Below are 14,510 nucleotides of genomic sequence, written 5' to 3'. Positions count from 1 at the left end.
ACAGGCTGTCTTCATTTCACGTAAGGGTGGTGCAGGTGGCTGTATGTTGTTGAATGGGGTGTAGTGGAGGAGGGGAACTGATTGCCCACGTGTGATGTTTGGGGAGGGGACATTTTAATTTCCTTGTTCTAAGGAAATTCCATCTCTGGATGGTCCCTAGCTTCTGTGCAGGTGGAGGTCCTTGGAGGAGGTCAGAGTTGACTCAGGTGGTGTTTTTGGCCCTCCAGTCCTAGACTGGTCTAGGGCCTAGGAGTATCTTGGTGCTCCAAGGGTCCTTGGCCTAGAGCTGGAGGTCGACCCTGTCCTGCTGCCTCATTGGTCGTCTTGATACTTCTCTTGTGCTAATTGAATGGTGAGATGCCTGGTTATGGAACAGATCTGTTTCATTGGTTAGAGAAGTTAAAGAAGAGGAGTATTTCTGTAGATTTCTATAGATTGTAAGGGAACAAATTTTTTTTTTTAATGAAGTGCTTTATGTTAAATAACATTAATATTTATAAAATATTTCCTTTCCTAGTTTTACAAAGCTGATCAAAGTAGGAGTGTCTACTTTTGGCGTTGCCTTCAGGAAGCACTCCTTGGTGCACAGGAAGAGCAGCATTCCTTTGTAGCCACATCTTAGTTACTAACTAGGAGTCCAACCTTCCAGCTTCCTCTTCATAGCAATTCATTGTGTTAGACTGTCACCAGATTGACCTTTGATAGTCTCAAAGGACGAGGATTCTCTGTGACTGCGTATTTGCCACTATGCAGAAGAAGGAGAGTCTGGGGGCCTCAGGATACGCTTTTAGTAACCAAATTGGAGAAAAGTCCTAGGGAAGGGGCTGCTCAGAAGCAGCTCTTTACCAAGTGATGTGGAAGTACTTTAACAAGCAGTAAGTCCACACTAATGGGTGACAACTGAAACTTATGGTTATCAGGGGTAAAGGGGATGGGAAGGGATAACTTGGGAATTTGAAATTTGCACCTCTTGGGGAGTGATGGAAACGTTAGATATCTTGATTGTGGTGGTGGTTTCATTGGCGTCTACATCCATCAAAATGTATCAAACTGTACATCTGAAATATATGGTTTACTGTACACCTAGAGTAAAGATGTTTAAAAAAACAAAGCCTTGTCTTTCAGCTCTTAGATGGTTTTGCATCTAGAGTTATGGGCACAGTTTAGGTTCTATCAGTGGGAAGCTTCCGCTGACACAAATGTCCACAGCAACTGGCCCCCACTGTCACTGTCTAGTCACCAGCCTTGTAGGGCTTTTGATTTTCAGTGGAATAAAGTGCTTTCTGTCTATGTATTAATGTGTATTTGGAGCCTAAAAAAATCTAAGTTCAAACAGTAGCAATTATTAACTGCTTTAGAGCAATTCTAGTCTCTAGTTTGCTAAGCTGAAAATGATAGGAAAATAGATTGTTTAAAATATCCTTTCTTTTCTTTTCTAGTGTTACCAAAATTTGAAGTTGCTTTGGAGATACCATTATATTGTTCTTTAAATGCTAAGAGTTTAAATGGTACCATCACAGCAAAGTAAGTAGCCTATTTCTTTTTATGACTATAAACTGTTATGGAACTGCATGACAAAGAGCTCATTATTTACCCCAGAACATTAGCACGATGTCTTGTTTCACTTATTAAATTCCCCAGTGGATGGGAAACAAATATTTATAATAATTAAGCAGATCTTTGTACTCATTTCTCTGCTCCAAAGCTGCTCCAGTCCTAAAAGGCTAGTGTCTTTCCAAGAGTCATCAAAAGAGTTACAGTATAGATGGTGTCAGATTAAAAAGAAAGTTGTAGCTTTATTCCTTATTCAGCTGACATGGATTAAGGCAATTTACTTCTTAGATGCTAATTGTTCCCTGTCAATAATGAAGGTTGAATCTTCGGGGAGGAGTGTTGTTGCTTTATTACAGGTAGCTGATGAGTAAATAATCCACATTCATCATCCATTTCAGCATCCTTGCAGAGACTTCCAGCCCACCCCGACGTGTAGTCCCTTTCATGGTTTTGATCCACTGGCTCGAACAGCAGAGCATTTTGTTTTGCTGAGGTGAAAAGCACCCTCAGAGTTTCAGACCAGTGGTCGTGGGGTTGTCCTCAAATCCAGGATTGATTTCTTTTAGCATTTAAAAAAGATTAATTTTTTTGCCCCTCCCCATCCTTTGAGATTTGGAAGGACCTGGCTGGGGCAACACTTAGGACTTGAGCCCATCCTCGTGTACCTGTCAGTGGGCTGGAGTGGGCCTGGGTGGCTAAGCCTCCTCAGGAGAGCAGCCTGCAGGCTGGGGGCGGACCCACATCTCTGAGAGGACCTTTCCTGGCTCAGCTGGCCCTCCCCTTCCAGACCAGAGAAGGTCTTGCCCTGGGATCCAGTAGACCTCACCAAGCTCCCTGGTGCCCTCCACAGCCCCTTTGGAGAGGTGCTTGCTTTTCCCTCCCAAGGAAGGGTATTTGTAGTGTTTATTATATTTTTTAATTGAAGTATAGGCAGTTAACAATGTGTCTTTTCTGGTATACAGCATAATGTCCCAGTCATGCGTATATACATGTGCATGTATATATATGTATATTCATTTTCATATTCTTTTTCATTAAGGGTTATTACAAGATACTGAATACAGTTCCCTGTGCTATATAGAAACAATTTTTTTAAAATCTATTTTTATATATAGTGGTTAACATTTGCAAATCTCAGACTCCCAAATTTGTCCCCTCCCACCTCCTTTCCCCTGGTAACCATAAGACTGTTTACTATGTTTGCAAGTCTGTTTCTGTTTTGTAGATGAGCTCTTTTCTTTCTTTCTTTTTTTAGACTTCATATATGAGTGATATCATATGGTATTTTTCTTTCTCTTTCTGGCTTACTTCACTTAGAATGACGATCCCCAGATCCATCCATGTTGCTGCACCTGCCATTGTTTTATTCTTTTCTTTTATCACTGAGTAATATTCCATTATATAAATATACCACAACTTCTTTATCCAGTCATCTCTCTATGGACATTTAGGTTGCTTCCATGTCTTGGCTATTGTATATAGTGCTACATTTTTTATGTGTCATTATGTCAGTGCTTTGGTTTCCGAAATTTATTTAGTTTCAGACTTTATTTGTAATAGCTGGTAAAAACTAGACCCCATCTCACCACTGTCTCATCACAATATTCCTCTCCTGGCGAGGGTGTGTGGCCAGTGGTGGGCAGTACGTCTCCTGGTAGAAACAGTCCACACACCAGGACATTTGAAGATGCCTGCTTTAGGTTCTATTTAGCAAAAAAAAATCATGTGAAACCCCTGTGACGCGAAGGCAAAAACATGTCTGCGATTTGTATACCAAGTTAATTCAACTAAGAGGTTACTTCCAATGTGAATTTGGGTACTGTGGCTGGATTTAGAAACACATAAATGCCTTTTTTTCTCCCACATAATTATTATCCTGCCCTTGATCTTAGCTGAAGGTTAAGCATTCTGTCTGTTTTGAGTTCTTTGGCAAATGTATAAAACTTAGTGACTGCAAAGCCATATAAACCATCAATGTCCGCATGGATAATGTTGAAAGTGGATACTTTCTTTTCTTCTATTTTAGTTTTTGGGGTGGGCCAGGGATTTAATACGACCAGTTTAAAATGGTGATCCTTAAATTCTGGTAGCTCTCTAGGAAATTTAATATATACTAAATTTCAGGGGGTGTGGTTCCCCTGCAGCCGCAGCAGCTTAGGCAGCTTCCTCCCACCAGCCTAGGGAACCCTTGTAGTTTCATCCTGATTCCCATTTGTGGAGATACTTTGAGATACTGTTGGCTGAGAATGACTTGGCAGCCTTGATGGCCCCCTGGCATTTCTTTAGTACTCAACACATTGTATTTGTAACATTTTCCTTGTATGTGTATCTGTCAAGGTTCAAGCAGAGAAGCAGAATCAGCAGGAGATACATATTAAGAGATTTATTGTGAGAAATTAACTTGATTGTGAGGGCTAACAAGTCCAAAATCTGCAGGGAAGGTCGTTAGGAAAGGCGGGCTGGGACAATCAGCTACTGATGTTACTATTTACGAGCAGAGTTTCTTCCTGTTCAGGGAAGTCTCAGCTCCGCTTTTAGGGCCTTTCAACTGATTGAATCAGGTCAGTCAGATCATCTAGGATCATCCTCTTAAAAGTCCACTGAGTATGGCTTGAACACACCTATAAAATACCTTCCCCTCAACACCTAGATTAGTGTTTAAGTGTTTAGGGACTTCAGCTTAGTGAAATTGACATATCAGGAAGACCATCTTAGTGTTTGGTTTGTCAGCTGTAGATAGTGAGTTTCCTCGTTGCCATTTAAATTTCTCAGATCGTGCTAGTTTCTGATAATGCACCCTACCTTGGAGATCGTGGGTTGAGTCCCAGCCACTGCAGTAAAGCAAATATCACAGTAAAGCAAGTCACGTGAAGTTTTTTTGTTTCCCAGGGCATGTAGAAATTATGTGTCTACTGTACTGTAGTCTGTTCAGTGTGCAGTAGCATTATGTCTAAAAAAACCAATGGCCCTTCCTTGATTAAAAAACACTTTATTGCTAAAAAATGCTGACTACCATCTGAGTGTTTGAGTCATAACTTTTTTTCTAGTAGCAACACCAAAGTTTGCTGATCACAAGTCACCATAACAGTTATAATAATGAAAAAGCTTGAAATATTGTAAGAATTACTGAAATGTATCAGAAAGACACAAATTGAGCAAATGCTGATAGACTTCCTCCTTGCAGGGTTGCCACAAATCTTCAACTGATTAAAAAACTCAAGTGTCCATGAAGTGCAATAAAAAGCAAAGCACAGTAGAATGAGGTCGACCTGTAGTCCATTCCCAATACTTCCTTCCTATCAAAGCTCCTTCTTTCAGACTTCAGTTGCGCAGGGATAACGTCCACAGTGGTGGCAAGGGAAGGTGATTCTGTCCCAGGGCAGCGAGATCTTGTGTGTGTATCTAGGTGAGTCACTCCTGACACCACACAGCTGAGGACTTTTCCCCCAGAGGCCTGTGGTTAAACATTCCTCCTCCACCCCAGCTTTCATGCGTTCTGAGCCTACCAGTAAGTTTCAGGAGGGTTTGGTTTTATTCAGATTGCAGATATAATTTACAACTTGACAACAGGTTCAGGAAATCTTTTCACTAGCAAGGTCTTTTATCAGTCTCTAGGAAGCTGCACAGACCTGTTCTGTAAACCCTGCGTCCTGGGGAAGATGGAGGTGATGCTGATGACAGTGGCCGTCATTGCCTTGTGTCTGTCTTAGCACGTCTAACCTCGCTTCAGGCTGATCCTTCCACTTGGGTCGTGGCTTCAGTCTCTTGTCCGAGAATCCTAGTCCCACATTCCCTCTCACCTGTGTCTCCGCTGCTTCTGTTTGTTACTTTGGGGGTGGCTTCACTGTGGTTCAACATTTCTATCATTAAAGGAAGCAACCCTCCCTTGACCTTCATGCCTCCTTCAGCCGCTGCCCTTTCTCCCCTCCTCCCAGAGTTGCAGCTGCATTTTCCACTTCTTCACATCTCTTCCATCTTTAGCCCCCTCCGTTCTGCCTTATCCCCTCACCATGCTGTTGAAACAAAACCGCTGTCCCCAGGACACAAAGACCTCCTTCTTACCTAACCTTGGGGGGGCTTTCTTGGGCTTTTACAGCTTTTGCCCCCCTCTACAGCATCGGATATTGCTCTCCCACTTTCCTCCTGATTTTCCTCTTTTTACTTTAGTAACTCCTTTAAGACTCTTTGCCAGCAGCTCCTTTCTGTCCATATTGTAAATGTTCTTGTTCCTTAGAGCTCCATCTTTGGCTCTCTTCTCTTTTTCTTTTCTTTTCTTTTTTTAACATTTCTCAGAGTTTTCTTCTTTGTGGCTAGGGAATCTGCTACTGTTTATATAATTTGATGAAACCTAACTCCATATCACCAGCCCACATTTCTAGCTTGCCCATCGGATCCTCGTGTCTTGCTGCCCACTGGACATTGCCCATTGGACATCCCACAGAGACTTTAAATAGTCAACTTCCCCCAGACCTGGTTTTCTCTGCTTCCCTCTCTTGGTGGCCCGCACCATCATCTCTTTAGCCGCTCATGTCAGCTGTACTCACCCGACTCCCTCAACCCCTATAGAGCAAACCAACACCCAGTGCAGGCAAGCATCCGGTCCAGCTTTGTCTCCTTAATGTCTCTCAAGTCCATTCTCTTTTCTCCACTGCTGCTTCCTTGATTCAGGCCAATGTCAGCTTTCTCTCCTCGACTGCTGTTGTGGTTTCTTAAAAGTTCTTCCTGACTCCATTTTCACCCTATTCAATCTTTTCTCTGCTTTGCATCCAGGCTTGTTTCCTCTTTTTCTTCTTCTTTTCTCCTCCTTGTCCTCGACCCCACTCTTTCTTTTCTTCTTTGACTAAAAGGCCAATCTAATCTTATGGCTCTTTTGCATGAACATTTTCAGACCATTGCCCTGAGAGTGAAGTTCAGAACTTTCAGTGTATCTTCCAGAATTCTTTTCTTATTTCATGTCTTTTGAAACATGTCCCGGAATAGCTTTGATTTGCTTTTTTAAAAGTTGTTGAGCTATTATTTTCTGAATGATTAGTTTATCCCCCGAATTTCCAGATTCTATTTAGGACCATGACTGTCAGTGTCCTTGTTTCTTGATTAGTGTAATCAGCTTGGGGCTTGGAAAGCAAAATCTGCTTCACATTTAATAAAAATTAAAAATATTTTTGCCTGAGAATACTTTAAATTTTGTATAGGTTTTCAAGCTCTCAAATACAGTATCATGTGATATAAGTTGAAATACAGTGTTCTGGTGTTTTAGTTTTGCATTTGTTTAATCTTTGACAAGATACAAGCACTGGTAGGTTTTGAGGACTCTTGAATGAATGAATGTGATGCTGACGTTGCTAACCAGGGTTTCTACTAACTTTACTGTTTTTACTTGGAAGGGTGGTATGTTTGAAGATAGATTGCCTTCTTCTCTTTAATTTGGAATGTGCTATATTTTACCATTAGGTTTTTGAGTTGAGTTCATCCAGATGCGGGGGAGGGGGGCTGTTTCTGTGTTCAACTAATGGATTCAGGAAGCAGGAGTTTACTGTCAGATTTATAGAGCACAAAGTAAAAAAGCTTCCACGTCTGGCTTAGCATTTCACAATAGAGATGGAAGGATCCCAGGAAATGCATTGAGAAAAGGCTTTCTGACAGTAAAATAGTCTGCCAAAGATTGTCTCTCCTTCACACAAAAAGACTGTCCCATCATGAGAAAGGATAAAGCTAATACCTAGAATGCAAAGCAGCAGAGCTGAGATTTGACTCAAGGAGTTAATGTTGGTGCGATGGATTTAAAAAGTTACTCTTCTTTTAAGTTTCTCTGCAAAAAGTGAATTTTTAGTAGCCATGAGCACAGTTGGTGCCCTGGCGTGTTTGGTCTAATAAACCCAGCTGGTTAATGTTGGAACATGCAGCAGTGGCCATGGTGAATGCGGTTTCAATGAACACTTACAACTTTCTGACTCATAGGCGTAGAAAACAAACTTGTGGTTACCGGAGGGGAAAGGGGGTGGGAAGGGATAAATTGGGAGTTTGCGATTTGCAGATATTAACTACTGTATATAAAACAGATAAACAGCAATGTCCTAATGTACAGCACAGGGAATGATATATATTCAATACCTTGTAATAACCTATAATGAAAAAGAATATGAAAAGAAATATTTATGTGAATAAGTGAATCATTATGCTGTACACTAGAAATTAATGCAACATTGCAAATCAACTACACTTCAATTGAAAAAACATTCAAAAGCTTCAGAGTCTCCTGGGCATGCGGTTAATGGGCCAATCCAGTTATCTAGGAAGGAAAGATTTTCATAACCTTTTAAAAATCTTTTGACAAGAAACTGTCACTTCCAGTTATGACCAGATTTCCTCTGGGCTCTGTAGAGGCTGGGTCAAGCGTGGGTTATGAATTGTTTTGAGGTATTGCAGTTGAGAGTCTTCCCATTTTGGAGACTTAATTTCAAGGATTACCATTTATTAAGGACATTCCTGACTATGCTTTCAGTTTAAAAAATGTGTAGTAAGAGTGTGTTTTTGATATAATTCTTTCATGTTAAGCCCCATTTGTTATTTTCCAGGTATACATATGGGAAGCCAGTGAAAGGAGATGTCACACTTACATTTTTACCTTTATCCTTTTGGGGTGTGAAAAAAAATATTACAAAAACATTTAAGGTAAGTCAAGAATGTCTTGCAACTTGTAATCGGGAAAAACTGTAAGTATACTTTTTCTAGAAAAAAAAGATTTGGTACTGAATTAAGGAAAGTTGAGTGTAAGAAGCTCAAGATCTTGCTAGCATCAGGCAAGTGAGAATGTACCCATTTGTTAAAATAATGAAAATGGAAACAGAGCCATTGTATCATTGTGACTTAGGTTGAGTTTTATCTCTCAGATCTGAATTGCTAAAGTGAAGAATGCAATTGAAATTTTTTTAACCAACCAGATAAATGGCTCTGCAAACTTCTCTTTCAATGAAGAAGAGATGAAAACGGTCATGGATTTTTTGGATGAGCCTCTTGAACACGTGTATCCGTCTCCTGGGCCAGTAGAAGTTTTAGCCACGGTGACAGAATCACTCACAGGTCAGCAGACGTGGAAAAGTGCAGGTAGAGACAATTGTGTGCTGCTGCTCCATCATCTTCCCCATGGTAGCTGGCACGTTCCTGTGAGGCCGTCGCTGCCTAAGGATGCTGTTTAATGCTGATGTTGCCATGACTATTAGTCTAACTTGCAGAATGTGTTCATAATGAAGGGGAGACTTTACTTTCTTTGGAATTCTGTACTTCAGCCATGTGTGATAGGTATTCATAAGCTTTTTTTTCCAACCTGAAAACCACATGGAAAGGGTACATTTTCAGCTGACTAATCATCCTCTTTGCCTTTTTTATATAACATCTTCTGAAATCTCACTAGTTCCTAGGCAATTTTCTCTTTTAGTAATAAAATAAAGGCTAATTCCTTGGATCTTCCAGTTGCTATTTTAATAGGTTTCACCAGTCCCTGAAAGAGTGAAAGGACGATTGTGTCAGTGGCCTGAATGTGTGGGGCACGTGTCATTGATGGGGGGGTCAGTAGTGGTGCTCAGAAGGGACCCACAGAGGACAGAATAGACCTGATGGTCCTCTTACTGCCCAAGCCAGAGAGGCTCTTGTGTCTTGAGATCCTAACCAGTTTGGGAAGTAGTGCTGATGGGGAGGTTTGGTGGATAGGAGCTGTTGGTAAAGTATTACTTTTACTTTCTAAAAGGTGCAATTTCCCAAACAGGTATCTCAAGAAATGCAAGCTCCAATGTATTTTTCAAACAACATGATTACATCATTGAATTTTTTGATTATGCTACGATCTTGAAGCCATCTCTCAACTTCACGGCCACTGTGAGTTGGCGTATTTCTTAATGTTCTAAAGCAGTAAGTTTAGTTTAGTGAAACAGAATGGGAAATGGTATTTTCAGTGCTTTTCAAAAAGTTTATGCCCGAAGTAGATAACTTTCCCGCTTTAGATACATGAGGCATGTGGAATTGTTTCCAAATGACCCTTATCTACTTTGTCCAAAAAGTATTTTCCAAAAAAATTTTCCTCAAAATATATTTAATAAGCAGTTGAAGTTAGATTCGGATTACAACTGTGAAGTTTTGTAAAAGAATTAGAAGCTAGTCAAAAATTTTTAATTTCAATTTGACTTTTGTAATGACTAATTTTACTTCTAGCAAAGGTGTAGCATTAAAAATTATCAGCACATCTACTCACTTATTGAGAGAATATTGAATTACCATTTATTACCCACGTGAATTCTGACTGTGAGCAGGGCGTGCTGCTGGGAGGGGCTCTGAGACCTAATAGATACCCAAGTGTGACTCAGGGCAGGAAAAGAGCCACGTCATGAGTACATTTCTATAGGGATTTAAAACAGGTGCCGCCTTTTCCTGCAAAGGGCTAGATGTAAGTATTTTTAGCTCTGTGGCCATTGGTCTAGGTCCCCACTGTGCAGCTCTGACACTGTTGGGTGAAGCAGCCCCTGCAGCTTGGTAGCCAAGTCAGGGTGACTGCTTCTCCATAAACCTTCTTCACAAAGAGGCTGGATTTGGCCTCCTTGCCTGGCATAGCTTGCTGACCCCTGGTTTAAAGAAAGGAGGGATCACTGCTTATTGAATAGATGGAGAGAACATTTATAGTTTCCGTGTTGGTGTATCTGTGGAGATTTGGGGACAGGGATGCGCTCAGAGAGGGCATGCAAGCTGTGTTCTCCTTTCCTCATACCTTGTTTGCCCTGAGCATCTCTTCCCTTTGGCTCAATATCCTTTTATAATAAACCAGTGATATAGTCAGGGGGGAAGAATGTTTTAGAGAGCTCTTGATTTTAATAATCTTATAATTTAGACAGTTGGGAAAGGTAAGTTAAAAAAAAAACAAAAACAACTTGAGGTTGCAAATGGTAATTTCCAAATGAATAGAGGGAAACAATGAGAGTTCAGGGAGGGAGGGCTGGCTTTGGGATGGGGTGGAGGTCATTCAGGGAAGCTTTCTGGAAGGGGAAGGTTTAGGCTATTTGTGAAAAGATCAGTCGTATTTTTAGTGTTGGGATGTGTGAGTTGGAGGTGGGGAACCAGATGAGCTGAGACAGAGGTGAGCACTTCGGTTGGCGAGTTCAGGGTGCATACAGGTGACAGCGACTGGGCCAGGGCAGTGGCAGCAGAGAGCTGGTGTTTCCTGTCCAGGAGGGGTCAGAGGGAAGACAGGAGTTGGACCTCGGGGAGTTTGCCAAGAGTCCTCAGGGTCTCTCCTGTTGTTTAGCTTTATGCTGTAGGCAGTGAAGAGCCTAGAGCCTTAATGAACGTGGGAGGGGTGGTTCAAAAGCAGTGTCATGGTAGGGGGACTGGGGGATCTGTGTCCTGGAGGATGGCAGCAGCCTGGGCATGAGGCAGCGAGGAGCCTCCTGGTGAAGGAAGTCGGGGGAGAAGATGTCAGAGACCTACAAGACTTGGTGCTCATTGGGTGTGAAAAGTGGGAAGAGGGAGGGGAAATTCAGAGATGGTAAGTTTGGCCGAATTGTGGTATGAGCGAAGATAGGCAGGGCAAGATGGTTTTTCAGTTTTAGATGTATTGAATTTGAGATGTCAGGGATATACTAGCAGAAGTTTCCTGCAGCTGATTGGAGGTGTGGAGTGTCAACTCCAGAGCCAGGTCAGGAGTGCTGAGACCTTTGGGGATAACTGATAATGAAGCTTGACAATTTCTCACATTTAGGGAGAGGAAAGGGGAACCAGAAAGTCATTGCGAGGATGTAGACAGAGGGGTATAAGTGAAGGAGTTTATTGTGGAGCCATGGAAGACAAAAGAAGCCATAATATCAAGAAGCGAGTGGTCAGTGGAGTTGAATGCCGCCTTAGAGAGACCACTTAATCTGGAAGTTAGGGTGCAACCAACGATTTTTGAGAGTTCAGTTTCATGAGAACAGCACAGATGGGGACTGGATTCAAAGAAACTTCCATTCTTTGCTTCTATTGTTCATCTGATTTTAAAATGTTTCCTTTTGACCTTAGGTGAAGGTAACCCGTTCTGATGGCCATCAACTGACTCCTGAAGAAAGAAGCAATCATGTAGTCATAACGGTGACACAGAGAAACTATACTGAGAAACTGTACTGGAGCAGATGGGACAGGACAGATCAGGAAGTAGGGACTGTCCAGGTCACAAATCATACTGTCCCGCAAAATGGAATCTTCAAGATTGAATTCCGAATCCTGGACGATTGCAGTGAGCTGCAATTGAAGGTGCCGTCCGTTTTCCATCATTACGTTACTGCAACAGCAGCATTCAAATTGTCGTCTTGTGCTAGGCACTCGGTCTGTTGGGAGGTCAAAGTGCACAGGAAGTGGACACATAGTTTTATTGGAAAGAACGGGGGAAATGGTTAAAAGTGATTTAATGACAGTGGCTGAGAGTGAGACCGAAGGCTTCCTTGTAAATTCATTTTGAAGAGCACAGTAAAAGAGAGATCTGAAGACAGGGTGGAGAAGCTCCCCAGACTCCCAGTGTAGGTGATTTTCAATCATGTGAAATTGTATTTTGGCAGGAGCTGAAATGAAAAGGGAAAATATTTTTTAGCGCTTGTACTCCTATGCTGGTCTGAGACTCCCCAGCCATTTCTCCTACTTTTCTGGTGGTCACTCGGCCCTGCCACAGCTGTGGCTTTGAGTTTTACTCTCACCAGTGGAGGACCGAGTGAGCCAGTGTGACTTCCTGCTTGTAGATGAGCTCTGTGTTTTGGGGAGAGGGAAGGATTCCTTTTTCATCTTGCCCTCTCTCCTCAGAGTGTGTTTCCTGGTACTAAGCCTTTGTTTCTGAAATAAGTTAGGACTGTGTTTTTTGCCTTTTACTTGATGGTGATGAAGACCATCTTAGACAGTTTACATCTCTCACTTTGTTTATAGTGTAAGCTGTAAAATGATGACGAGCCAATGTCTGGGGAATGTGTTTGTCTTGCATGAAAGAAGAGTGAAAGTGAATTTGCCTTTCCATGATTGTTTAGCAGGTAACATTTTCTCCAAGGGTTTGTAAAGATGAAAGTTTATGGCTCCCCTGTCTTTTGTTCTAGGCCTCTTTTCTGGATAGTGTGGATAGCATCGCAGTTCACGGCATGTTTAAGTCTCCTAGTAAAACATACATCCAGCTAAAAACAAGAGATGAGAATATAAAGGTAATGCTTACAGTTTCTTGATAATGACAATGTAATTGGACCATCTTGCCATTGATGTGTGCGTATTAATTAAATGCTTTTTTCTAGGTGGGATCACCTTTTGAGTTGGTGGTTAGTGGCAACAAGCAATTGAAGGAGTTAAGCTACATGGTAATCTCTTATAGAATCTAAATCTATGATCCATTACAGGACCTTCTTAAATAATGTCTACCTTATATCTAAACTAAACTCACTGCTTTTTAAAATTCAGCCTCACACCTTGTTAGCCTCTCTTTTTTATATTGAAATCAAACTATGTTTTTTGCTTTCTTCACCTACGTTTGCATTTCCAATTTAAGATGGATAATGAAATCTTGCATTATGTGTAAAATTTAAATTTCTGTGAGATAAGACACACACATTCATTGTGGAAAACTATAAAATAGAAGAAAAACAGAGGGGAGGGTATAGCTCAAGTGGTAGAGGGCATTCTTACCATGCACAAGGTCCTGGGTTCAATCCCCAGCACTTCCTCTAAAAATAAATAAATAAATCTAATTACCTCCTCCCCCAAATAATAATTAAAACAATTTAAAAAAAAGAAAAACAAAAATAAAATAAAAATTACTACTCTCCCAATGGTGCTCTCCATTCCTTCCACTTAGATTCTCGACTGTCAAGCTGCTGTTGCCTCAATTACTTTTATTGTTTTATTTTATCCTTTTGTAATTACCAACTTATACTCTCTGTGTTGATCAGGGAGGGTTTTTTTTTTTTTGCATTCAAAAAGTTTTGAAGTAGGTTGAAGTCAGGGATTTGTGTATATGCTCAAAATTATGATCAGTCAGCTGCCCTTGAGATTGTCACTCGCTTTAGCATAAAATGAGACTCATCTACTGTTCTTTTCAGGTGGTGTCCAGGGGACAGTTGGTGGCTGTAGGCAAGCAAAATTCAACAACCTTCTCCTTAACACCAGAAAATTCTTGGGCTCCAAAAGCCTGCATCATTGTGTATTACATTGAAGATGATGGGGAAATTATAAATGATGTTCTCAGAATTCCTGTTCAGCTTGTTTTTAAAAATAAGGTAAGATTTGCGGTAATGATGTTTAAAAGAAAACTTGCTATTAGTGAAATCTGAGAAATGTAATCCTTCTTTAGAAAAGTACCATTAAACTAAATTTTTAGAAATTTATATTCATTTCTGGAATTATGGATAAACCTCTTCATATTTAATTATTATATATACCTTCTTCACATATGGAATTATTGGACACTGTGAGTCTTTGTAAGCTATGATTCTTGGCTTTAGACTTAAATGCAAATCCATGGAGCTCTTTCAGGATTTCCCAAACGGTGGTGTCAGTGTTGTGTTGCATGGAACTCCAGTGGCAATCTGGAATCTGTGTGGTGTTGACATCGGTGTGGGAGTGAAGTGAAGGAGGGAGTGAGGCCGTCTGCAGTGAGGTGTGGAAGCAGAGCTGGGCTTCATTTATTCATTTCATAGCCTGGAAACTAACCCAGGACAAATTTACAGTGAGCCTGACTACTTTGCATGTGGAGATCCGTGTGGAATTTGGTCTCCAAACGCAGCAGTGATTTTTATAACCTAAGGTGTATAGCTTGTGTAGGAAACCCCTTTAGGCCCCAGCTCTGAGAAGTCACCATTGCAAGACTGATACGTGGAGGTGAATGATCTCATTCATATTGAACTGAGCCATCGTTCTCACTAAAAGCTGCTGCCTTCTCAGGAGCTCTGAAGCAAAATAATCATTATTTTAAG

General features: G+C 41.1%; 1 protein-coding gene across 3 annotated transcripts in view; it reads left to right on the top strand.

Annotated features, from left to right (window-relative positions):
• Positions 1 to 14,510, top strand: part of CD109 (CD109 molecule) — a 113,798-nt gene that overhangs the window by 41,124 nt on the left and 58,164 nt on the right. For 2 of the 3 annotated variants that reach the window (XM_064486944.1, XM_064486942.1), the window contains exons 7-14: positions 1,440 to 1,524; positions 8,130 to 8,226; positions 8,496 to 8,658; positions 9,317 to 9,426; positions 11,593 to 11,823; positions 12,648 to 12,749; positions 12,837 to 12,899; positions 13,638 to 13,814. In XM_064486944.1, coding sequence (XP_064343014.1) covers positions 1,440 to 1,524; positions 8,130 to 8,226; positions 8,496 to 8,658; positions 9,317 to 9,426; positions 11,593 to 11,823; positions 12,648 to 12,749; positions 12,837 to 12,899; positions 13,638 to 13,814 — 1,028 coding nt within the window. The remainder of the gene's footprint in view (positions 1 to 1,439; positions 1,525 to 8,129; positions 8,227 to 8,495; positions 8,659 to 9,316; positions 9,427 to 11,592; positions 11,824 to 12,647; positions 12,750 to 12,836; positions 12,900 to 13,637; positions 13,815 to 14,510) is intronic. The other variant, XM_064486943.1, reaches the window with a different exon arrangement.

This window comes from Camelus dromedarius, chromosome 6 (assembly GCF_036321535.1).
Source record: "Camelus dromedarius isolate mCamDro1 chromosome 6, mCamDro1.pat, whole genome shotgun sequence".
In the NCBI taxonomy this organism is placed as follows: domain Eukaryota; kingdom Metazoa; phylum Chordata; class Mammalia; order Artiodactyla; family Camelidae; genus Camelus; species Camelus dromedarius.
Note: the sequence above shows the minus strand (reverse complement) of the source record. Positions and strands in the feature narration are given on the sequence as shown.